The sequence below is a fragment of the Arvicanthis niloticus genome, chromosome 9 (genome assembly GCF_011762505.2).
Source record: "Arvicanthis niloticus isolate mArvNil1 chromosome 9, mArvNil1.pat.X, whole genome shotgun sequence".
NCBI classification, from domain to species: Eukaryota; Metazoa; Chordata; class Mammalia; order Rodentia; family Muridae; genus Arvicanthis; species Arvicanthis niloticus.
The window spans coordinates 39,735,240-39,760,980 of NC_047666.1; the positions used below are offsets into that span (position 1 = coordinate 39,735,240).

Below are 25,741 nucleotides of genomic sequence, written 5' to 3' on the forward strand. Positions count from 1 at the left end.
GGAAACTCGGCAGCACCACCATTATTTCAGAAGAACTGGACAGCAATGGAAATGCAGACAGGATCCACTGGGGAAGTGTTTGCTCAAGGCAAGATGCCAGATGCACTCTTCCCTTCAGTGCCAGCTCAAGCATAGAAGCAGACACGGAGTCCCTCCTCAGGTTGACTCCTCAAGGCAGGCCACAAGCAGCAGCAGGTTAAAAAGCCAGCCTTGTGGCTGGGGCTTGTGGGTGAGACATGCTGTTTCACTCCGTCTGGGCACAACAGGCTTAGTGAGCTCTGTCGAGAGCAAGGGCAGTCTGAGGGCTTTCAAATGCTTGAGGACATCTCCAGTGCCTTCTTCAGATCATCACAGCCTGAGGACATCTCCAGTGCCTTCTTCAGATCATCACAGCCTACCTTAAGGGAGCAGACACAATTGCTTTCTTCCAAATCTTGATGATTCTTTAGCTCAACTCTTTCTTGTACCATGTGATCTGCACACTAAGACACTCAAAATAACTTTAGCTGTGGTAACTCAAATACTGAAGGAAATATACTTTCTATCCCTCTTGGAAACAGGGATGAAATTAGGCTTTTCTAAGGCTGAAATCTATGGAACAAAAATAATCATCTCCAATGTAAATTTTACTATTTTATTTGTGAAAAAACTACAAGCAGAATTCATAAATAGACATTTCTATTTAAAGCAGGAAAATGATAAAGTGGCTTCTAATAACATAGTCGTGCACATGCCAATAACAGGAATATATTAACATCTTTTATTTGCTAGACAAAGAGCAGTGTCCAATATAAATTTCCCCCAAACATTTAAGACCTGTGAATTTGACCAGTTCACAAAACCACCGACACTTTAGCATGAAGAGAAAACAAACCTAACAGACTGTCAGCTCTAAGACGGACGGAGCAGAAACTTCCAAAGCGTTATACAAGCCATCTTTCTGGGCAAATGGAAAATAGAGCTCGTATAAGACATTAACAAAAGTTCACAAGGGAAGATTATGTTCTGACATACTTAACAAGCATTCGCTATCTGTCTCCAACAAACAAAGCTAAGGAAATAATGTAACCATCTTTACACAGTAAATTAAGGTTACAAGTCATACACAAGAACAGAACTGCTTGCGCGTTAGAAACTGTTCAGCTCCATTGTCACACTCTAAATGTTGGCTCTTAAACCATTTTCGGTAACATACAAGCAAAGGTTATTATATATTCAGCAATTAATAAATTCTCAATAATTTAAGATACGGCAGCTTAAAAATGTAGACTGAGAATGGTCTTAATAAGGCAGGCGAGACATCTTAGTGGAGCTAAACTCACAGAAGCGTCTGCCAATGTTTTGAAGTCTCCAGATCCAAACTGAAAGGTTTTGATTAAAATATTCTCGTGGGTGTCAAGATGTCTTTTCCCCCCTCCCAACTGCATGACTCGGGCAGAGCATGTCAGCTCAGCTCTGTGTGTGTGCGCACACGAGTGTGAAAGATCATGTACTAAATGTACAGGAAACTTGCAAGCCTTAACACTGTGCTTTTTGTTTTAATCTGCTTTCTGTGCCACTGAATACCAAGTATTTCTGGTCCTCTCAATGTCTCTTTGTAAGCTACACTAGTGTTTTTTACCTACTAAGTACTATAGTAGGGCAAACTGTAAATGCAGGAAGCTAATAGGAATTCCATTTCCAGAACACATGCCTGAGGATGTCATCGTGTGGCACCTATCAACCTCTCTACCCCAACACAGCCCATGACAGCTGAGACAGGGCGGCCAGGAACATCTGATTGCTTAGACTCCACCACTGCAGTTTCTACCTCAAGGCAAGTTCACTCCACTTGTTCTGAAGTGGTCCTTCCTTCCCTTCACCTCTCCTCATTCTTTAATTTATCATGGAGGCAAAACTGAAAACCGAAGACACCAGCGATGAATGAATTAGTAGCCTATGAGGAGCTGGTAAATCAGCCTTTTCCACTAATCTAGGGGGTCCAATCACTTTACATGAAACTCATTTTGAAAAAGTACACAGTGTTTCTGAACAAAGTGCATACCAACACTTATTGGTTCAAAGAGCAGTGCAATCCACATGAATTTGGTGGCATTTAATTTTTTTCTTAAAAAGTTAATTAAAAAACTTAGCAATTCCTTACACCTCTGGAAAATAAATATGGCTGACTAATTAACCCTCCCTGAGACCCTTAATAAAAGGAATATTAAAACTTTAGAAGGAATGTCTTTGCAATACCCCGCTAATATTAAAATGTGGATTTAAAATTCATAGTCAAATCACTATGTATTATATATTCTGATGCTTACAGAAAGCACCTGATTTCCTTTGGTTCATTAATAAATACTTTAAAAAGGTATTTAAAAAGGTAAGTACAGCTTGTATCCCAGACACAAGCACTGTTTTAAAAAGAGGGGAGCATTGTCCATGCGTGGAGAACAGGAGCCCATTGACAAATAGCACTGCCTTTGCGGACAGACTCCAACGCATCAAATGACTGGTTTTAATGTAAATGTGAATGGAACCGTTCCTGTTGGCTACTCAATTCAAGCTGTTAGTATGTTTTTAACTTGTTGCCTCCACAGATAGAAATTCTTTTATTAAGCAAACCCGGTTCTTTTAACACCAAGATGTGATATTTCCTTACACGCTCTCCTATGAGTCCTTGAGTGTGATAAACTAAAGGAAGGTTAACACCACATTCTCATGCTTAACGTGATTTAAGCACTACAAACTCAGTGGATATGAAGGTAAAGTCAGATAGGAGAGATACCCTGAATCTAAAAGCAAAGCAGAGTCACCCAGATTTGGGATGAGATGGGGTGATAAACTGTTATCAGTGGTCTTTGATTATCCCCCACCCCCAAACTTGTAAAAAAAAAATGAAAAGAAACTTTCAGAGTTCAGTCAATAAAGAATACCCATTCAGTCACTCTCCTGGGAAGTGAGCTTTCCCTGCAACTCACCAATGCACCCCTGCAGTCCTTTTGCCCACACAAGGAACTAAGAATTGACTCCAGAGACTGGAAGATCTCTATGTCTGGATGTGTGGTTGACGACCCTTGTTTAAGGGACCATAGTAGGTTTTAAGAAAGACTAACAACTGCATTGGTAGGGTGAGGATTTGGAAGCTGGGGTAGGGGAAGAGCAAACAGGCCATGATCACAAAATCCACCACTGCAATAATATCACAGGGGAAGTAGACGTGGGACTGCTTCCCTGGGTGGTGTGGATTAAAATGCACTACCGCAACCCTAGAACTAAGAGACAGCTGCTAGATATACCTCAGGCATGAGCAGAGGTCTGGAAAAAGGCCGGAATTCGAGATACAGAACACCATATTTTCATGAGTGCTTAATAAAAACAGCAATGTTAACATGTAACCATAATTTACACGAATACTTGGCATTCTGGAGCTAGTCTTGTTACTTCCAAATGGTCAAAGCCCTCCAACTGAACCGCTTGTCATTTGTCAATTAGCCCATCGCAAATGCAGGCTATCTGGAGCAGTCTTTAAATTTGAGATCACATTGTTTAAAAAATATATTTTTTTATATTATCCAGTACTCTTAAAGACAGATGAGAGAGTCAAGTTCCCACGCAGGTTGGAACATACTTCATGTAAGACTGATTTTAATTATATTTCAGCACTTTCATAGAAGGGACTGTCCCAGATCTGTGTCAACTGTTCAATGTTGTATTCACTTCACAGTGTATCAAGCACCAGCGTTGCCATGGATTGGTTTCAAATAACCCTTTATATATAATTTTATATTTATATATATAGTTATATCAAAACTGATAGTACAGAGTATAGCTGGAAGAAAGAAAGAACTAAATTTAAGAGGATATGCTGACAAGGATGGAGTCTGTGAACACAATAAATAAAAGTTCCCTCCCCCCTCCCAACCCTCTTCAACAAAACAGAAACAAAACCAGTTGTAATGTACATGGAAAATTGTGCACAGCAGATTTTTTTTATATATATAAAAAGTAGATTCAGGAGCACATCCAATTATAAATGATTGTTAGGAAAATCATATAAAACAATGGAATACATAAAAGTGTCAAGAGTAACTGTCAGGGTACGAAATTCCTTGGTAGCCAGATGCCCACGGCAAGCAGAACCTCTCCTGGCAGCATCACTACAAGGTCGTCCACAGAAGACTCTCCAGGGTGCAAGCAGCATGGGCAGGTGGAGGGTTTGAATCTCATACCCTGATTCATAGTTTCACAATTCCATGTGCAACTTCAGAAAGACTCATCATTTACTGCTGACATGTCGCCCTTTGGCGTGGAGGAGCGGGAGGAGCCTTTGTCTGTGCTCTCTGACCCAGAGCTGCTCTGGTTCTGCTGTTCTGACCCTGCACTGGAGGTCACTGTGGAGGAGGACGTAGAGGAGGAGCGAGTCTTTTCCTTAAAGTCTGTGATAATGACGGTGACGTTGCCCACAGTTACTGCCAACTGCTGTGCGGTGCTCCTGTCCACATTCTTCAGCCGGGGCCTGAAATAGTCAAGGGAACCAACTATTTAAGAAGTGACAACATAATCAACACAAGCCTTCCTAGTCCTGTGCCCACAGACTTAGGCTGCCCATTAACTGTGCTGACCACTGTAACAATAAGAACAATGATCAGCAGCTGGCAGAACCTTTAACCGTGGATGATGAATCATTCAAGGTGATCTTATGAGGTCGGTCAGCAGCCCTACCTCCAGCTCCTCCTTCCATTCCCTTCAGTTTAGAGTGTCTTAAGCGTGTGCTAACCCTGTTGTTTCCCCCCCCTCCGGTGTCCCTGTACCTTGAGGTGTGGTTCGTTTCGCTGGTCTTTGTTGTAGCGTTAGCAGACTGTATGCTGTTAGCTTCACTAGGAGGATCTTTCAGAATATCAGACTTTGGTCTAAGGGGCAAAGCAAAGATCCAGAAAAATAAAAATAAATCATCATTTAAAATGTCTGAGTCAAGTGTAAAATAATACAATGTAGTACCCAGAAACTTACTTTGTTTTCTTGTTGGTGTTTTTCTTGGTGACACTGGGGCTAATGTCCTTGTCTTTCTCTGGTTTTTCTTTGTCAGGCTTTTCGACCTTCTCCTTCTTCTCCTTCTTAGGGGGAGGTGGAGTTGCATACTGCTGTGCCACCTGCTGTGCCACCAGCTGGGAATTGATGCGAGGTTTCCTAAAACATTCAACACAAGACAGAGCATTAACCACTGTGTGAGTACTTTAATGACTTTATTATGGCAACTGTCCAATATTCCAGTTTCAATGTTGTATGTATACCTTCAAAAGGAGCTATCTATCATATGCACTTATGACACAGATGCACACACCCTATGCAACCATCTATTATAACAAGTTTATAGGAGTGCTAAAAAATGCTTCTTTTGAGCTGTCACAATTATACTGACAACTTTCAAATATGTCCGCTCCAGAGGGCTAATCTCGTTTTATTAAACGGATACTAGTAATCCCTTGAAAAGAGAATGAAATTAGAAGTGTGATATTCACTCCTCAATCTAATTATTCTAACTGGACCTGCTCCCCTGCGGCTGTGATTGCCATGGACAACCCATACAAGGCAATAAAAGGTAACTGTGGTTCATACAAACTCCCAAGGGGATGAAGTCACTGTTTAAAAAACAAACAAACAAACACCCAACCCATCAGACAAGCAATACATTGACTGCTCTAACAGTTATGTCTGCACCAATCCCCAGCTGACACAGGCTCTCTCATCGCTATTGTGCATAGCTTCTAAGTGGTGCCAAACACTTTCACAATGCATGGCTATTCACAGACCCAAACTTGGAGGAAGGAATGTTAGCCAATGTTTCTACACACAGAAGCCCCTCCTTTGTAGCCATGTAACAGGAAAGTGATGTGTTCCCAAACACCACAAGGCAAGTAGTTCATCCAGCATGGGGATACTGGGGGTTGGGGGAGGGAGATGGCTTGTGTTCGGGTAGATGGACCACTGATTACTGACCACTGATAAGAAGAAACTGCAAGTTTGGATGCCTGTAATATTCAAGAAGAACCAATGTTCCAAACACCAAATGGGCATTCAAATGGATGAAGTTGACCAGAGAAAATGTTTCAAGCAGAGGACCTGGAACAGCACAGTCGGGGAATGCTGACTGTTAAGAAAGCAAGCTACTACATGATGTACAGGACAAGGGATACAGGTGAAAGGGGACAGATACTTATAATTCCAGTAAAGGTACAACCTCAGAGAATGTCTGCAATCAGCAACACGAGCCTGGATCATGAGACCAGTTACCTGAGAGTACAGTTCTCTAAGAAAAGGATAAAAATCAAAAGATCTCTCTAGACCTTCCTAACACTGTGACAGCTCTCCTCCTGATATGGAGGCTGAGAACCACACTATTCTACATGAGACTAAGCCCTTGTCTCCAAAGGTCCACAGAGCTTCCTTCAGGTGAAAAGGTGCTGTCAAGTTTTAACAAAACAGCCCTACTTAACACATTCCTTCAAAGAGAAATGTAGCTACAAATATGAAGGCACTTCATAGACAAAACAACAAAACCCAGCCATTCTCAGGGATTTGTTATCAGGCAGTATAAAGCAAACTTGAAACAAGCTGCCCTACACTTTAACCTATTTGAAACTTTGACACTCAGCTGTCGAGGGCTAGGTGTTTCCCTGTATACACACAGCTCTAGGTTTGACCCCTAGCACTGCTGTTAAACCTAATGAATTTGAGGCCAGCTTGAGCTACATGAGGCCTTGTTATGTATGGAAAAGCACCTTGACTTGAGGGTCCTTTCATTTAAGCCTATTGAAAACAAACTGAACTCACATGATTTGGTCAACAGGTAAGATGTCTAGAGGGCAACAAGCTTCATTACAGACAGGACCACATACAGATACACAGAAATAAATGATGGTCTACTCACTCTAGCATAGGCACAACAGTGTGAGGGCAAGCAGTGATGTGCTGTTTTATACAAGCCAAAAGGAATTAAGACTAGGTGGCATCTCATTCGTTATTAACTATGAAAACTGACCCAGCTTCTAAAGAAACTGTTATTTGAAAATAGTGAAAATTTGAAAATCAGAACTGTTGTGTTCTAAATGTATATTTGGCTCTACAATCTCTCTAATTAAGTTATCTTATAAACAACCCAACACTTTCTTTCTATCCCACTCAAGCCCTCCAGTGACTATTACTTTCATTAGTTGAAAAACTTGCTACAAACTAGCCACTCCATCTCTCCACCCCTGCCCCGGCATTTCTGGTGTTAAGGAGCAATTTCATGACCTAGAGAAAATGAAAACCTAGAATGAGAATGTTCTCTCATATTAAGGTATCCTTATGGGAAGCACTAATTCTTTTCCACGCTGATTCCAAAAACATGTATATGCCCAGTCTGAAGACACCAAAGCACTTATGTGCAGCTAATTTTCCTATAAAAGAAAAGGCTTAATAGCAGATGGGAATGGTGGTACATTCAACATCAGGACAGAAAATATGTTCTTATAAATAGGACACAATTATTAAAACTATTTCACACAAATATATTTTATTTATGTATTTATATAAATAATATAATTTTCATTATATAAAGAAAATAAATTTTTTTGCAAAAGTGCTTGGTTATACTGAACTAAATAACTGATCTTTGTTTGAACTGGTCTCTGTAAAAAATTTAAATTCTAAGTTATGAAGAGTAAAGAGATGAATACATTTCAGAGTGATTCTTGCATTTATCTGAGGCAATATTGATAAGCTAGCTCTCCACCCCTGCAGTAGCACACAAAACACATGAATGGCCCTGGCTCTTGGCCAGTACAACTTTTCTGTTGATTTAATCCTGATCCTTGACCCACTTTATCTAAAATACCAAGGAACCTATTATGACTCATGACTTCATATTAAAACCAGTTACCTTCACACAAGGGTAGTTTAAAACGTTAACTGTATTTGGCTGTAGGGTATCATTAATTATTTCTCTGCTTTCCCCCTTAAAATTTTTTTTTCCTGTAGTTCCTTTGCAATTAAATAGCAGTTTCTTCTCCCACAACTTTTCTTCATTCAATCCTTCAAATTCCTGAATGAGCCATTGGGTAGCCTCAAGAAGTTGTAATCCCATTCTAGGCTATTCTTATACCAGACTCAAGAAAGCCACCGGGCTCTGTTAAATCTGTCTCCCGCTACTAAATTAACTCTTTTCTTGACAGGCAATGGTGATGCCGACTTTTAATCCCAGCACTTCAGAGTCAGAAGCAGGCAGATCTCTGAGTGAGGTCAGCCTGGTCTACAGAGTGTGTTCTAGAACAGCCAAGGCTGCATAGAGAAACCCTGTCTCAAAAAGGCAAGAACACAACCAAACCATAAAGCCCTTTCTACCAGATATTTCTCCTGTTGTCTTACAGGTGTAGTGTAATAAAAGAGTACAACTGGGCATCTCAGCACTAGGGAAGCAGAGGCAGAAGGATTTCAGTGAACATGAAGTCAGCAAGTTCCAAGGACAGCCAGGGCTATATAAAGACAACCTTGTCCAAAAACCCAGAGTACAGACTGGAGTAGAAACTGCTTTTGGGCTCCTCAGGCTCTGTTACAGAGCCTCAATAAATTTGAGTAGAGTCAAATCTAAGTTAATCTGTCTACAGCTATATAAGACGGGGGTGGGGGGGGTGTCGGTGTCATTTAGCTCTAGTCGTTAACATATATACAAATGCAAAATAAAAGTAATTGCTATTGAAAATGCATATAGCCAAAAAGCACCACCTCATCTACAGATGTGAGTCAACAGAAAACTATGTACCTGCAAAGAAACTAGTACCTAGCCTGCCCTGGGAAATAAAGACACACCAGCTCCATTAGACTATCTACCAACAGCAGCACCAAAGAGGCTCTCATGAAATTTCACTTGAGGATCTGGGGTTTGCAGACATTCAGTGGCTTTAAGGGAGGCTGCTGGCCTTATCTATACTACATACACATTATTACATACTCATCAGGTACAGGTGGCCAGCCCCTATAGGCTCCCACACAAATATCCTTGGCTAATTAATAAACAGTAGATGAGTGGTCAATTCAAACCTGTCATTCTGAACAACACAGAAATGTGTTCTAGGCCCTAACACACACTATTTGAATACCAGAAAGTAGAACTGTGACTTTTCTACAACCAAAGAATTAAAATTTTAGAAATGCTACAAGTAGTTCAAACTCAGGGAAACAATTTATAAACCAGCCTGACAACCATGGCCCAAAGTCTTAGCCCTTGATCTGGGGATTCCTGAGGACCAAGACCTTCTCAGGAGAGTCTAGAAGGACTAGTGTCCCTATAACTCTAAGTTGTCTTTTCACTTTTTATCATGCCCTTTCTGAGTTTACAATGGAGCATTTCCAAAGGCTACACTGGTTTGTGGCATAATTATTGACAGCCTTTGTGTCATTCTGTTGCTATAAACATTTCTTCAACTCTAAATTTTGAGCAAGGCTGGGCAACAGTGATGCATGCCTTTAATCTCAGCGCTTAGGAGGCAGAGGCAGGTGGATCTTTAAATTCAGGGATAGCCTGGTCTATAGAATGAGTACCAAGGAAGCCTGGGCACTACATAAGGAGACCCTGTCTCAAACAACAAGACACGCCCCCCACCAAGTTAATAAATTCTGATACGAAAATTTTCTGTTGATATTACCAAGACAAGCAAAAGCTCCTTGGAGGCTCTAATTTTGATGAGTGCAGGGCTGCTCTGACCAAATATTTTATATGTAAGCATGGTGTGCCACAGGCAAGTCCTGTGTTGTCAAAAAGGCAACCTGCAGAATCATTCAAATGAACTCAAACTTAAAAAGAAACATGCAAAGTAATTATCAGTCTAAAAACAACTCTGAACTTACTAGCACAACTCTACAACAGTGATCAAATATCTCAGCCACATGTAATAGCAGCTTCCCTGTGGTAGCTGCAGGACCAGGGAAAACTGCGGCCATGCCAATGATTTTAGCAAATAAGTATACTCCTAGGTCTTCCATAGCATGTTTTCAAAAGTCCATGGACAAATACATATTTTTTAAAAAGTATGTGTGTGTTTCTTTTTGTGGTTTGTACCATGGCATGTATGGTAGTTGTCAGGACAACAATAGGGAACTGGTTCTCTCTTCCCACCCTGTGGGACTTGGGAATTGGCCTCAAGTTGTTAGGTTTGTTAGGCAAAGGGTCCTTACTAGCCACCTTGACCTTTCTCCGAAGATCAATGAGTTTCTTCAGCATTTCATTCTGGTCTGAGTGGTTGTCTGGATTATGCCCCTGAGTATGTTAGTCCAAGTACCCTAACAACAGCCTAAACTGCAACTCCAGGACCGACAGGACTGGTTCCCATCTGCCCAACCTAACAGAGGGGAGGAGGGCCTGTAGCATCAAAGCCTTGGATCAGTGTACTCTGTGATTCTGGGTTCAGTTACATCATTTGGCCTGACTTATGTGCTCTTTAGCTTAGACACTGGCATTCAATATTTAATAAACACATCTAAGTGAAGTGCCTGCTCTTGAGGTGCAGGCAGGTTTGCAGCTTTACACTGTCAGCAACCTAGTTAGTCTGTTTTTACAGTCAGCTATAACATGTTACAAATATTATACAGTGAGTTGGATGTGACCTGATACTTTTTTCTTCCAAAAGGCATGCACAACTACCTTATAAAACCACAAGGACAAGAACTCTCTAGGCAAATACAGCTTCAGATGCAAATAAACTTGATAAATCAAGTCTCCCTCCAAGAAACAAGACATTAAAGCAATCCAATCTGCTGTGCAAATTACTTCATAGCTGTCAAAGACCCTATTTAAAAATCTATGTAAACCATTTTGAAATTATAATTCATTTCACTAAAATACTTATAAAACACAAAGGATCTGTAATTCTCTAAACAAATATAAAAGCTATTAGGCAATTTAAGGTCTAGTACTCATCCAACTATCTTCTGCAGGTGATGGTTAAATTAAGAAGTGCTAAATCAGATTAAGGATCTATCTTTTCAAATGTTTCCCTCAAACGTAACCTTTAAAATTACCCCCAAACTTAAGTACAAGCAAACAACAGCTGTAAGGAGGTAATTTATGATTTAATGGTCATGTTATAATGGTTTCTAAATCACTGGTAATTAACACACCCTGCTTAAAACCCCTGCTAGACTTGGATGTTTACAGAGGGAATCTTAACTCTTGGACCTGACACTCTCACGACTTTGCTAAAACTCTGCAATGTCCATCCACCAGAGCCCACATTACACTGGACTCTGTTGTATTTCCGGATGATATCTTCCACCATCTGTTTGCTCACCTTTTATCGCTTAGCTTCTGAGATACCTTCTTCAAGCTTTACATCCAAGCTCAAAGAAACTTGTTTCCTTATCTCTGGACAAGTTGTCTGAGGCCAGGTTTTAGGAAGCTTCAATCCACCCTGGTGTGTATCTGCTACTTATAATTTATTACTTTACTTTTTCTCTACTAGATTATGAGTAACTATAAGGCAGTACCTACAATTTTGCATTATACCCCCAAATCTGCTTTGAAATTTGAAATGGCAGGAGTTCAGTGCTTCTTGTAAAGTGGGGCAGTGGATATTACAGCAGCATGCAGCTTATCTCTGCATTATAGTGCTATACTTAACCGTTTGGGTCTCAGAACATACCTCTTTAGGGACCTTTGTATATACAACTTATCTTCTATATTGCTATCCCCTAGCAAAAAAGAGTGAGACACTGTGGGTTCTTTCAGCCAGCTTGAGAAGGAAAGCGAATAGAAGCAAGTGAAGGGAAAGAAGCAAAGAACTACACATCATTTTTAAAGGGAAGCAAGAAGTTTACAGGAATCCCAGCAGCATCCTCCAGTGTTTCTAATCCTAGGTGAGGTACAAGCTCCAATTCCCCCACGTTCCCACCCACCTCAAATATACCAACTATTCAAGCACATTTCTACTTTTGCTCACAAGACCAGACAGACTTGGGCAATCTGAATCATACTTAAGTACTATGGCCAAGGGACAAAAACTGTTGGAAGCTGAAGCCCTTCAGAAATGTTGGTTCTTCTGTTTCTCTGGCAAAATAAAAAAAAAAAGATCTACAGATTTAAAAAAAAAAAAAAGAAAGAAAGAAAAAAATCCCCCAAAGCATAGTACAATGAGTAAGTCAGCTTAGAGAAACCACACCATCACAAGTACTCTGGCTTCAAGTGGGATTCCTTCACAACCAGCAAGATCTCCAATTGCACCGTGTTACCTAAGCCCTTCTCTTATACAAAGGGATATTTGGGTAAACTGGAATGGTCTTATATGGCATACCTAGCTGCAATCATCTAGATATATTTCGACTCAGTATTTACTTCAAATCTAGTGCCTTCCTCAAAGCAAGTCCAGTTTCATTCTTGATGTGTCTAACAGGCTTTGGAGTCTCCATACTCCACAAATGATTGAAAAGTGTGTACACAAAGAATTTCCCCACCCTCTTTAATTTTTTGCAAAAACTGATAACTCACCAATTTTCAAAGGCTATTAGTTTGACTTACAGAAAAGTTGCAATGACACTGTGGTTCCCATATAATTCCTCACTTAATGCTATCATCTTGTGTAGAAATGGAGCAGTGACCTAAACTAGGAAACTGTAACGTCCAAATGATACTGTTCACCAAATACCCCCCCAAAACCTCTGTTCCCCATGCACAAGCTTTTTTCTGTTTGGGGGTTCAAATAAAGCCTTCAAATCACATTTTACTGTTTTTACTTCTTACTCTCTTGCCTGCCTGTGGTAGCTTCTAGTCTTTTATGACCAGGAAAATTGTTAAGGAGTTGCTTTCTAGAAATATCCCTGGGTAAGGGCTAGACAGAGGGTTCAGTGGTTAAGAGCACTTCCTGCATCTTCAGCAGAGAAATTCTGGACTTTACAAATATATTTCTCCTCAAACTTTCAGTCACTGACTGAGTATCCACATATGGATTCCCCTTGCATTGCAGCACAGACCCAGGTAACTTGCTATTTGTGATCTTCCTGTCTTGTCTTGTCTCCAGACCGGACTCCTTCCACTTTAGCCAATGTTTTCCCATTACTTATTATTCTATTATTTCGATAAGCATGAATTTGTTTATCACATGGAATATATTCTGTTTTTAAAATCTCATGTTATCATTCCAACTTTCTTCCTTGTAACTCTTCTAGCTTGCCTTGTGTCCTTCTGTGTATGTTCCAAAGTCTAAATAAAGCTAATAAATACCAAATGTTAGAGCAGCTGACATTCTTAAGCAGTACATTACCTAGAGAAGTAAAACCATCATCCTAGTTAACCTGAGGGTACAAAGTGATAAATGAGCCTTTCACCCAGGTAAGCATGAGCTTTACCAGAAAGAGACTGATGCTTGTGTAACAAGGAGCCTGAATATCACATCATAGGCAGTGATCTGTAGCACTGACCAAATGCCTCTACTACCCAAGAATACTGTGTTCCAAGGCCATACTTAGTCATCAAAAGTAGGTTAGAAAGGTAGAAATGTCAAAAGAACTAAGGATAGAAGAAATAGAGAAGAACCCAGGGCTCTCTTCAGTACCTCTATGACTCAAGGCTAAAGGACAGCAGTAACTCCAAAACTATTCATTTCTAAACAGCTATTGTTTACTCAAAAGCAGTGAAGAGGGCAAAAGACAGTGTATACCACAGTTTGCTTGACTTGGTCACCATCCTCATAGTTTGTTTTAAGAGAAAGGTGTCTTTCTATGTTGCCTAGGGTGGCCATGAGCTCTTACATTAGGCTCCTCCTGCTAGTACCTGGGCATACAGGTGTGCCTGATCATGCCAACCAACCCTTCACATCTCAAAGTCTAAGAAGTTCTATCACAGGAATGATTACCATCTCCTATCATGTTATTTTGTCCGCCCCCCAACCTCCACCCGCCCAGCCCCCAGCTGAGGATGAACCCAGCTCTACCACTGAGCTAAAGCCCCAAGCCCATCTCCTATACCTCTCTCTCAGACAGTTCTCTCCCCAGCTCCAGGAGACCACAGATCTGGTGTACAGATCAGAACCACCCATTCTCCAGTTTGATGTACATATATGACACAGCATAGACTTTTCAAGTGCATTATCTACTTGCACCGAGCTTCATCCATGTTCTGTTCCTGTTGTTTACCCAATCTCCTTTGAGAGACATTTATGCCTTTTCCGTGTATCAGCTAAAAAGAAAGCTGAAATGAGCACCAAGTACAAATTTTTGTGGACATATGTTTTCATTTCTCCTAGCTAGATGTAGAGCAAGTCTACATCTAGTTTTTTTGAGAAGCTGCCAATTTTTTTTCAACATGATTATGCCATTTCACACACTCTCCAGCACAGCCTGAACACTGTGATAGTTCCCCATCCCCAACACTGGGCACTAGCAATCTTTTTCGTGTGAGCCATATTTACATGGGTGTACAGTAGGGTTTGTTTTCCTAGGAGGCTTTGTTTTGGTTTTGGGGACATGGTCTCATGTAGCCAAGACCAGTCCAGAACCCCCTAATCTTGTCTCCATGGGCAGCTTCAAACTGGCTTAACATGCAGTTGTCTGAGAGCTGCTGTGTTTCTGAGCACTATAGCTCCACCGGAACAGCACAGTACTTGTGAAGATCAACATGATGACCAATTTAACATTTAAAGCTGAGCAACTACATACAATGCTACTTCTATTTTTATGTTTCAATTACATCGTGTATAATAGATGAAGACAATTGTGTGCATGTGTACGTGGAGGCAGGTCATATGCAATGTCACCTATTTGTTCTCCACCTTATTTTCTGACACAGGCAGGCTCTCTTACTGATTTGGCTAAATGGTTGGCCAGCACGCACCATGGATCTTCCTAGGACTGAGATTACAGTATTGCATGCTAAGTCAGGCTTTTTGTAAGTTAAAAGTAAACCAGAAGCCTACTGAATTGCAAGCCTAGAGAATATAACTGAAATACAGGTATTCAAAAAGCATAGAGTAAAAGTTTCCTTTTAAAAAAAAAAAAAAGATACTTGCTAGTCATGGTGAGCACACTTTTAATCCCAGCATGTGAGAGGCAGAGGCAGAGGCAGGCAGGGTCTCTATTGTGTTTGAAGCCACAATAGTCAGGGAAAAAGACAATCAACCAACTTTTGAAAATTAGGCAGCTGTCTACAATGAAGGAGAGTTTGTATTTTATACAGGTTTGCAAAACCAGTGACAGCTGACAAGATGACAAGAGATAGCAAGCATTTCAGATGACAAAATCCAAAGAGGTTCAGTAAACTTAACAATGGATTCAAGACCTGACAATAAGATGCAAAAAAGGACAGCAATCTGCTTGATGCATTTTTTGCTTTTTCTGAGACAGCATCCTACAGTTCTATCTCTTCTGCTGGCATGCTAGGATTACAGAAGGCCACTCCCCCCATCAGCTCTGGCTCTAAGTGCTCTAGTGGGAACAATAACAGTTACTAGGAAAAACTAGTGTAGCCCTAGCATATTAGTTTACACATGAATTATAACAAGCAACTACAGTCCCACAGTCTCGGTTTCTTTAGTTGTTAAAAAGGAAAACATACTTGGTCCTACATTATTCTTCTAATAGAATTGAGAAGACAATGCCAAAATGAATAAAGTAAGCAAAGAAAGAACTACCCCATGTTTTACATGTTTGTTCATTTATAAAGTATTATTACGTTTTAAAACTTTGGTTTAATAAAACCAACTATTTTCCTCCAAGTTCCAGACAAATGTCAAAGAGAGTTGTCGTCATAGAAAAAAATATTAATTATGCAAAAGACAAGCCTTAACTGCCACAACATTTACTGCACACCTGTCATTTTACCACTGAGGAAGCTCAAGCAAGACTGCCACAGGTATGAGACATTAAGGTCTGGTCTATATGGCAAGATCCAGGCTAGCTAGCTAAGAATACAAACAAGACCTACTTTACCAACAAAACAAAACATGAGATGTTACATGGAAAATAATTTATCCCTTTGACTATTTCAGGATGATCAAAAAGGTTATTAAAGGAGTCTGCATAGCTGTCCTGCCCAGTGAGCCTAGCACTGTCTGTCCCCAAAGGACAGAAAACAACACTGTCCTAAAGTGTGCCACCTGCTATATGAGCAGTTGTCATGATTGATGCTGTTAATCTTAAGTCTTCTGCGCTGGCATTCAGCTTTCAAAGACAGTGCATTAAACTTGTTTTCTCGAATATCAGAATCTATCTTTTTTTTCCCCCCTGTATGTGTTGGTCAAACTAACAAAGCTTAAAAGTTGAGACTTTGGGGGAGAAGGCAGTAAGGACAATACTGACCTAAAGAAAAATTTGGTATTCGGTATTCTCTTTTCCTAGTCATGAGTTACCATCAAAAGGTGCTGATAATAAAAGTTCCAAAAGTCTTGTCTAGTTGTAGTAACTAACATTTTACGGACAGCTCCAGGGTATCATATAGCATTGTTAAGGAACAATGCCAGGGGTAAGAAATTATCTGCTTGCTAGAGTGGCTGGGCACAGTGATATGCTAGCTTAAGACTGCAGGAATGTTCCTGAAGTTATCAAGTTTATCAACTATCAAAAGGTCTGTTACTAAAACAAACACCTCAGTCATCTTCAAAAAAACTCTTCCAAATGTGATACAGTTGCTTCTGCTGTGCTGGACCCACTCATGCGGAACAGGAGGTAAACACATGAATTACTGGAGAAAAAAAATAGAAATCTAGAGCGATTTTCTCATCCTTGGAACACCTCTATTCACTGAGTTCTATGTTAAGCAAACAGAGAGAGGAATGATGTATCACAATCAAATCTGCTATTCTTAACTTGGCTGAGTGAGGGCTCTCCTGGAAAACCAAACATATATAGTATAAGAACTATTAACTGAGACAAGAACTGAACAAAAGGTGTGATTTGTGGATCTCATCATGTTGTTCGGGCTGGGTCCAGCAGTCACCCATTTTCATAAAATACACAAGAACAGGATAACTGACTAAGACTCTGTGCATGGGAGTGAGGCAGCCATACCACAGAAAGCCTTATGGAAAGGCTTTCATGGTAAGCACCTGAGATCTGTACCTGCTAACTAACAGCCATCAAGTGCCCAAGGTCTTCAGAACACAATACTCTGTCCAGCTCCTACCAAGCCTTCAAATCAAACAGCAGACGACACTGTTAGAACTTCATCAGGATTAAGCCATTCCCAGATCCCTTACCAAAAACAAAACAAAAACCTTATCATGCAATTACTGATTTGAGGATAATACATGAATTACAACAATACAGACACAGCTAATACAAAACGCATCTATCATCTCCCAAATGTACAATAACTTTGTGATGGATGCCGTGGAAAGAGGATATCTAACTTCTACATTATGATTAAATCTACTCTAGAGAATAATGGTATAATCTGAGTAAACCCAAACGTGAAACCTGATGATCATGTTTCTATATTCTAAGAAATTTGTTAGGCAATTTGTTGCTATGAGTGTCACACTGCATTTACACAAACCTGAATAATCTGAGTACTACTACAAACCTATAATGTACAGTGATGGCAGTGTTATATATAGCCTAATCCTCACAGGCCCATGAGAAACAACAACAACAAAAACCACGCCATTAAAATTCAGCACAAATGATACAATCAAGGTGTACTAAACAGATGTGAGGCTGCTGTTGACATAACACAGTACATTGCTTTACAGTGAGTATGTTAAAGCTTACATGAAAACAATAAAAAAGTATGTAAACCAAGTAAGATGTGTTGGCACATACCCATAACACCAGCGCTTCAGAGGTAGTGACAGAAGAATGAGAGGGTTGAGACCAGCCTGAGACCACCTGGCAACACACACTTCAGTCATTCGTTATCAAGAATACTGTATCCAGGTGTGAACACCAGCAATACAACAGGACTGCTAACACTAGTTTTACCATACACAGTACTTTGTATTTCCAGTGTGGTGGCTAGGGTGTTACCAGGTAAAAGAGGACTGTGTCAGTTCCTTGATACTATCATGGGATCACCGCTGAATTATTGCCCTGTAACTGACTAAAATGTCTTGTGACAACTGACTTAGTAACCTAGCAAACTCTAGTTCATGGTCTCTTCACAAACACACACACACACAAAAAAAAAACAAAACAAAAAAAAAGGTGTCAATATTAGTTACTTTACTTCTTTAGATCAGGGATCAGGAAAGCTTTTCTGTAGTGAACTAGACAAATCCTCAAATATGCAATGACACAAAAATGAAGACTAGATGTAAAAGGCACTCATGAGTTCTTAGGCACTGCAAAGGCTGTGGTTTTTCTACTAGAATCTATCTAGACAACCTCTCCCACCAAGGCAACCCCCAAACTTTCCCACTGCTTGAATTTCAAAAGACTAACCCAGAAGTTGTCCTACAAGCAAATCTTAATTTTAAAAGAAAACCCAGCACTAAAACTAAGTAGAATCACTTCTTTTTCAGAGAAAAGGCTTGACCATTCCAAAGTTAGTGTTTGTTACATACCCAGCAAAGCCATGTAGAACAAAGGCACAATTCTGTCAAAGAAAAAGAAATGTCAATCTGCTTCAATCAGTGTACTAGAGGCAAGGAGGTCTGAATGTTTTCTCTTTCTCTTTCTCTCTTTCTCTCCCCCCCCCCCCCAATTTAAAAGCTTAATCCCTAAGGTAACTGTCAAAGAGGTGCTTGGAGCCTCATGAAGGCGGTGAGGTCTCCATCTTAGGACAATTCCAAAAGGCCAGTGAAATATTTTCTAAAGGAAACTTCAGTCTTCCTTAATTTGCCTTAGTATTTTGTCTCTAAAATTACAGGTCCATTGATCTCGGTAGAATTCTTTCCCCCAATAAATGCTCCCCATTAAATGTCTTTTCTCAAGTGAAAATATCACTGCAGGCACTTGAAATCAGTCTGGTGGGCCAATCAATGACCCTGAATACCCCCACAGGAAAAATAACAGGATCAAGCTACATCAACCACAAACGGAGAGGCAGGAGCTCACTACAAGGTCTCCTGCTCCGTGGCTGAGGAAATTTAGGGAAAATCTGATTTCCCTCTAGTGAATCAGTCATCTCCTGGAGGTAAGGTATCAAGCTAAAGATCCTTGTAGTACAAATACATATTGAGACACTGTTCAACTTACAATCTGCATGCACACCAGAGGCCCTGCTGACACAAAACTAAAAACTGAATGAAATCTATGTATGCCTTAAGAAAAGTCAATGTAATCAGAAACTTTTTACTTTCACATAACTGTAGTTATTACAACTTCTGATAAAACTTTCCTATATAGTACTTTAAAATGTGGTGAAAGGGGGCAGAATAAAGGTTCAAAAAAATGGCACATATGCGTGTGCACACAGAGGCAGGCAGAATTCAATATTTAAAAATCATAACCAGGGTAGAGAAATGGCTCAGTAAGCTGTTTGCCACTAAGCCTGATCTGAGTTTGATCCCTGGGGCCTACATGGTGCAAGTTATTCTCTGATCTCAAAACATAAGCAATGACACACACCCATACATAAAGTGAGTAAAATATAATAAAGTCATTACTGGAAAGACAATGGGATAGGGGTTGGCACATAGTGGGAGATATCAGCACAGCAACTGAGATCCTCGAAGGAAGAAAAGATTAATCTCTCCACATGCTTGAAACACTCTGGGTATCTCTGCTTGTTGCCTAAAGAACACAAGTCACTTTGGTGCAAGTGATGGAAGAAGGTTATCTTTTACGGAGCCATTTTTAGTCAATTTGGGGAACCCACTGTATAAAAGGATAGAAGACCTGGGGCCTAGAAAGTAGAAACTAGATATGGTAGTAGATGTTCAAGTATGTCCAACTATATACCATATTCCCACAGAGAGCTGCAGGAGAAACTTCTACTTTTATGGTTTGGACAGCCACCATTAACAAATATAACTAAATCACAAGTCATTTAATACTGCACAAGATCGGGCATAACATCATTACAGAGATCCCAGTTTAGACAATGCTTTCTGGAACTTACCCACTAAACATGTTTAGGATTCCTACAAGGCACTCAGCAAAAAACACTGCATTTGATGTCCCACAACAGTTAGAAACACAGACAAAAGACCAATTCTCTCATGTTTATTAGAATGCTTTAATCTGTGAGATTAACCATGTTTTGGTTTTCCCTTTCAGCTAAAAAATATCCAGTCCGCTTCCATATTATACAACAAAAAATGAAGTTTCTAAGGCCTTGTCTTTTGGGAGGAGTGCAAGCAAAATCTTACTTTGGACACCAGGTTGGCCTTGAATTCACAATCTACCTGTCTTAATCTCCAGGATACTTACTAGCTTTACAAGAGAGTGTGGTACTGTGCCCAGATAACTTCAAGTTTGTCCAAGTCCTTAATTTTAGTGTTCTTAATCTTTAGATATAGTGGCCTTGCTCTAAATCTTTAAGATTAACTAACTTCCTTTAATGTTCACTTGCTTGACTTTCTTAAAAGTAGTACTCAGGGGGCTGGAGAGATGGCTCATCGGTTAAGAGCACTGACTGCCCTTCCAGGTCCTGAGTTCAATTCCCAGCAACCACATGGTGGCTCACAACCATCTGTAATGGGGTCTGATGTTCTCTTCTGGTGTGTCTGAAGACAGCTACAGTGTACTCATATACATACAATAAATAAATAAATAAATAAATAAATAAATCCTTTAAAAAAAAAAGTAGTACTCAGATAAGTAAAAACATACAATAGTTTAGAGACAATCCTGAGACTCATCTGCTATTACTAAATAAGCAAACACCAGACAATAAACAAGTGGTCTGCCAAGCAATTTAGAATTTTAAAGATTTAAATGATCTCTGCCTCTTAAAAACAAGTAACGGAGAAAAAGCTTAGCTCCTGTCAATAAAATGGCTGCAATAAGCATTAGTGATCATTTGGTAACAACTGCTCTGAAAAATAAACACTTTTCATAAACACTGGTTTCCTCTCCACCAGATTTCCCATTTAGTCATTTAGACAGCAGGATTTTCAACTAAGCCTAAATGCCATAATGTCATATTCTTCTAATGCCATTCTAACTCAAGCATAAAAGACACAGTTGGGGGGAGGTTAACACAGATGTGACCACTGCCCCTTTATCGTCTGCTCCAGCCCCAAATATGTTAGCCATGTCTTCTTCGCACTTCCACCTCCAACTCCACACAGCCCGACAGCTCCTGATCAAAGGCTCTCTGTATCTTAGCTATCAAATTTGTGTGGTTCTGTGCATATGCATTTATGCATTTGTAGAATTTCTGTCCTGTTACCATGTCCTTTCCACAATTCATCCATTTATTCAATGTTCAGTGATACTCAAGCACCATGCAGATGCTGGAAATACAATGGCAGGTGGAAAGGGGCACATCGGGGAAATAAAGTTAAAAATGACAATGTTTAAGTTAGCATTTCAACAGACACCAAAGCAAGAGAATATTCAAAGAAACTAGCTCTGAGGAAGAAACATGGCCCTGTAGGAGGGAAGATAATCTTCCATTGCTACTCAACAGTAAAAGACCAGGGCAGCTGAAAGCAGAGCTCAGATACACAGGATGAGGAGTGGCAGGCAGAGGGCCTGATTTCACGGACATGTAAGGATTATACTGGGAGCCCCCTATACTAACACTAGAGTTGAAAACTTAAAATTTTTCTTTCCGGGCAAATTAAATGCTTACTAGCCATTATTTAACCAGCATATGCACAAGTTCCTTATCCCCCCGCCCCCAAGGGTGGCTTGGTAAGGCAACTCCACTAGATCATGGGTGAATCTCAATTGTGCTTTCCCTTCCAGATCTCTGAGATGCAGTATTAAACACTGCATTTCCTCTGTTGTTTTTTAAGAAATAGGGAGTCTTTAAAAAGAACAATCATCTGCCCTCAGCAACAGATACTTAAGGTGCATGAGTTTGTAAGTAGCTCTCACTCAGAAGACCCTAACAGGAAGCCAGGAACTTCTGTAGTAAAGCCTGGTAGCAAGTCTCAGAAACAGCTTACTGTTTTTTATACCCTTCCTGAAACACCACACATTCTCACATTTTTCACTGCTGAGAAACCACATTTAACTTTCTTCAGACCCTTTCAAACAGTAAAACTGGACCTGCTCGGTTGGGTCAGGAAAAGCTACCAAAAAAGTAATCAGCCAAGAACTCACCTAATCAGTGGATAGGGATGCAAAAATCTAGCAAGGTGGCAGGCCAAGCAAGAATGACTTCTGATACAGAAGCTCTTGCCATTTCCCTCACAATACAAAATAGAACAGAAAAATGAGAGATTATTGAATCTGTATTTGCTTGCTGTGTCCTAGGCAAAAAAAAAAAAAAAAAAAACCACTCTTAGGAATGTATTAGTAAAGTATGGTGACCGGGCGGTGGTGGCGCACGCTTTAATCCCAGCACTTGGGAGGCAGGGGCAGGTGGATTTCTGAGTTCCAATGCCAGCCTGGTCAACAGAGTGAGTTCCAGGACAGCCAGGGCTACACAGAGAAACCCTGTCTCCAAAAACCAAAAGAAAAAAGTGGCAAAATCACAAGAACTTAAGAGGCAGAAGGGCATTCATTCAAAAGTGCTTAAGGAATGGGGTCAGTGTTCAGAGCACTGGATGCTTTTCCAGATTCTCAGCACTTACAAAGTTGCTCACAAGGTTCTAAACTCCAGCTCCAGGTAATCTGATGACCTCTTGGCCTCTTCAGGCACCAGGCATACACACATGGTTTACAGATAATGCATGTAGGTAAAACATTCATGTGTTTAAGTAAATATCTTTAGAGTGCTCTTGAAACTATTGTCATGGCAGTTTTAAGTGCTCTAAACGGCTGGGGAGATGGCTCAGTCAGTAATATACCTACATCACAAGCAGAAGTTCAAATTTCCCACAAACCACATAAAAAGCTGGGTATGGTGTTATGTACCTAGCAAATAAAGACAAGATGGAAAAAAAGAGAGAGAGAAACCTCACTGGTTCACTAGTGCCCTAGCAGACCTGGCAAAGGCCCAAGCCAATAGAGGCCGTGTTTCAAACAAATGGTACCTAAGGAAAAAGCTCCTCCAGCTTGTCCTCTGATCTCCACACACCTCTGCCCACATAAGGGAATAGGCATACCTATACACAGAGAAATACTCATTCACCCATAAACATCCCCCCACAACACTGTCTCTCTCATCCACCCATAAACATTCACATTCCCTACCTGACATAGGTCTATTTATCAGCTCTCTCAAGAACCATTTGGAATGGGTTTTGTCCCCATAAGGACTGACCAGTCACAATTAAGTACTATAACAGGTTAAAAAAGGTTTCTGGGGAATAAGCAGTGTCCTTTCAGCTAGCTACCTGAATAGTGAGCCTATTGCTTAGGTATTGACTTAAGGCTTCTTAGTGCTTTTACACAAAGCTAGGAAATAGTGAAAAGCTTTCAACACTTTCCTCTTAGAAGTTGGGGGATGGGAACAAATGTGCTATTTTCCCACAATCTGTATGATATATAAATGGCACATCATTTATTGCAAATACACTGGTTGAAGCAGTCAACCTTAGGTATCATACTTAAGTATATGTGGGATAATTTGCATATTTAATATTTAAACAATGTGTGGATGATTGTTATACTGCATTGTTTAGGAAATGAGAAAAACTGTCATGTGTTCCCTAAAAGTGTGATTTTGCTGGATTTTCTTAATCTACACTTAACTGAATCCAAAAATGCAAACAAATCCCACAGCTGAAAAAGATCAGCTACATACAAAACTAAGTTTTCTTTAAATCTCAACACATAAAGTAGGTCTGGAGCTGAAAAGCACTTGTGTAATCAGAAAAGCTTGGGCAAAGGGTGTTAAAGTACCTTGCCCTGAGTGTACAGGAGAATGGAGCAAAGCCAAAGAGACCAAGATTTTCCAAGAGTCCTTTTTCCGTGCATTCCAACTCTTCTATCCATTAATGCCTACTTTCAAGCATTAGACAAGATCGCAGTTTCCTTGAGCAATATCTATTTAGCAATTATCAATGACTAGGAAACAAGGTTTTGCTAAACGAGGGGATGTAGATCAGTGGCACCCACTCCCTACCCCCACAAAAAAAAAAAAAAAAAAAAAAATGGAGAAAAGGAGAAATGGAAAAAAAATAGGAAAAAGTAACTGTATGCTTCCCAACTGTGTGTTTCTAAATACTGGAACACATGAAACAGTTTACCTGTTTGTATGAGTAACTGTCACTGCCTCCAGACAAATCAGAAGAGGATATTAGATCCCATTACAGATGGTTGTGAGCCACCATGATTGCTGGGAATTGAACTCAAGACACAGAGACAGAGAAAAGATACAGACACAGACACACACGCTCTATCACTATGCTGCCTACTACAAATGTGCAGAATAAAATAAAGTCCAACTCTAGTAAATTTTCCATTTAACTGATGTTTGGCCTCCTTTTAAACATTATTCAAGATCTATTTTGCAATTTGATAACTGTTATGGTTTGAATATGAAGAATCCTCTTGACTCATGGTAGACTTGTTACCCAGATAATGGTGGTGGTGGTTGCGTTCTAGCCTCAAAGTAATGAGTTAATTCATGATGAGTTCATGACCTTATATACACTATCCTGTGACACACATGTGCCTCCCCCAACAAATCAAGCACAACTATCAAGTAAATGAGTGGGACTATCAAAAATGAGTGGGACTCAGTCCATGTGAGCTACCATGACAAAATACCTGAGACTATCTTATAAACAAAATTTATCTCAGTTATTTCTGGAGGTTCAAGCCCCTATACATAAAAAAATAAAATTAGCACATCTGCTGTCTGAGGAAACCCCATGTGTTTGTTTCTGCATGCCCTCATATGGGGAAAGAAGGAAAAAGAAAACAAGGAAAAGAACATGAAATCCCACTGAGAGTAGCATCAAGTCCCCATTCTTAATACCATCATACTGGAAATGGGTATCAACATTTGATTTTGAAGGACATAAACACAGGACGGCTAGCAACAGTAATGACTTTTGCTCTTCAAAATACACCAAGACCTCGAAAAAACCCAAAGTAACAGACATATCCATAATACAGAAGGAACATTTTACAGCTCAATAAAAACAATCCTAATCCTTAATTGAACTAAAAACCCGAATAGAAACTTGACCAAGGGCTATAAGGGGGCACCAAACTGAAGATGCTACTCATTAGTCATTCAAGAAATAAATTCAAACCGCAAGGTGGTTTCACCAATACACCCACTCAAAGGCCTACAATATCAAAGACAATACACCAAGTCCTGCTGAAGAAAAGGAAACTGGAACCCTGATACATTGGTATCAGTAATGTTTAAAAAAAAAAAAAAAAGCACTACTTCAAAGTCTTCTAGCCACTCATAGGTATCTACTATTAAAGAAATCTACAAACATAAAACCCATGACCCTACTGTTTACAGCATTATTCATAAAAGCAATAAGATCAGAATCTCAAATCCATCTTCTTATAAACACAAGGAAATGTAGTTTATCCAGGTAACAAATTACAAAGCAGTAAAAGAAATGAAATGTACTATTGATATGACATAAAAAAAGAAACAACCCTCAGCAATATGCTGAGCAAAAACTGCATGTTTGATTCTGATGGGTATTTCTGTTTAGAGTAAGAAGTCAACAGCTGCCCCAGGCAAGAAAGAGGATGGGCTGCCATCAAGCACAAGGATGAGGTTTTAGAACAAAACAGGCTGAAGGTGAAGACTGCACAGCTA

General features: G+C 40.0%; 1 protein-coding gene across 1 annotated transcript in view; it reads right to left on the reverse strand.

Moving 5' to 3' along the window:
- Window positions 1–620: 620 nt before the first annotated feature.
- Rybp (RING1 and YY1 binding protein) overlaps window positions 621–25,741 on the reverse strand; it is a 48,498-nt gene continuing 23,377 nt past the window's right edge. The window contains exons 3-5 of the mRNA XM_034511803.2: window positions 4,999–5,175; window positions 4,800–4,898; window positions 621–4,504 (exon numbers count right to left, since the gene is read on the reverse strand). Coding sequence (XP_034367694.1) covers window positions 4,252–4,504; window positions 4,800–4,898; window positions 4,999–5,175 — 529 coding nt within the window. The 3' untranslated portion in view covers window positions 621–4,251. The remainder of the gene's footprint in view (window positions 4,505–4,799; window positions 4,899–4,998; window positions 5,176–25,741) is intronic.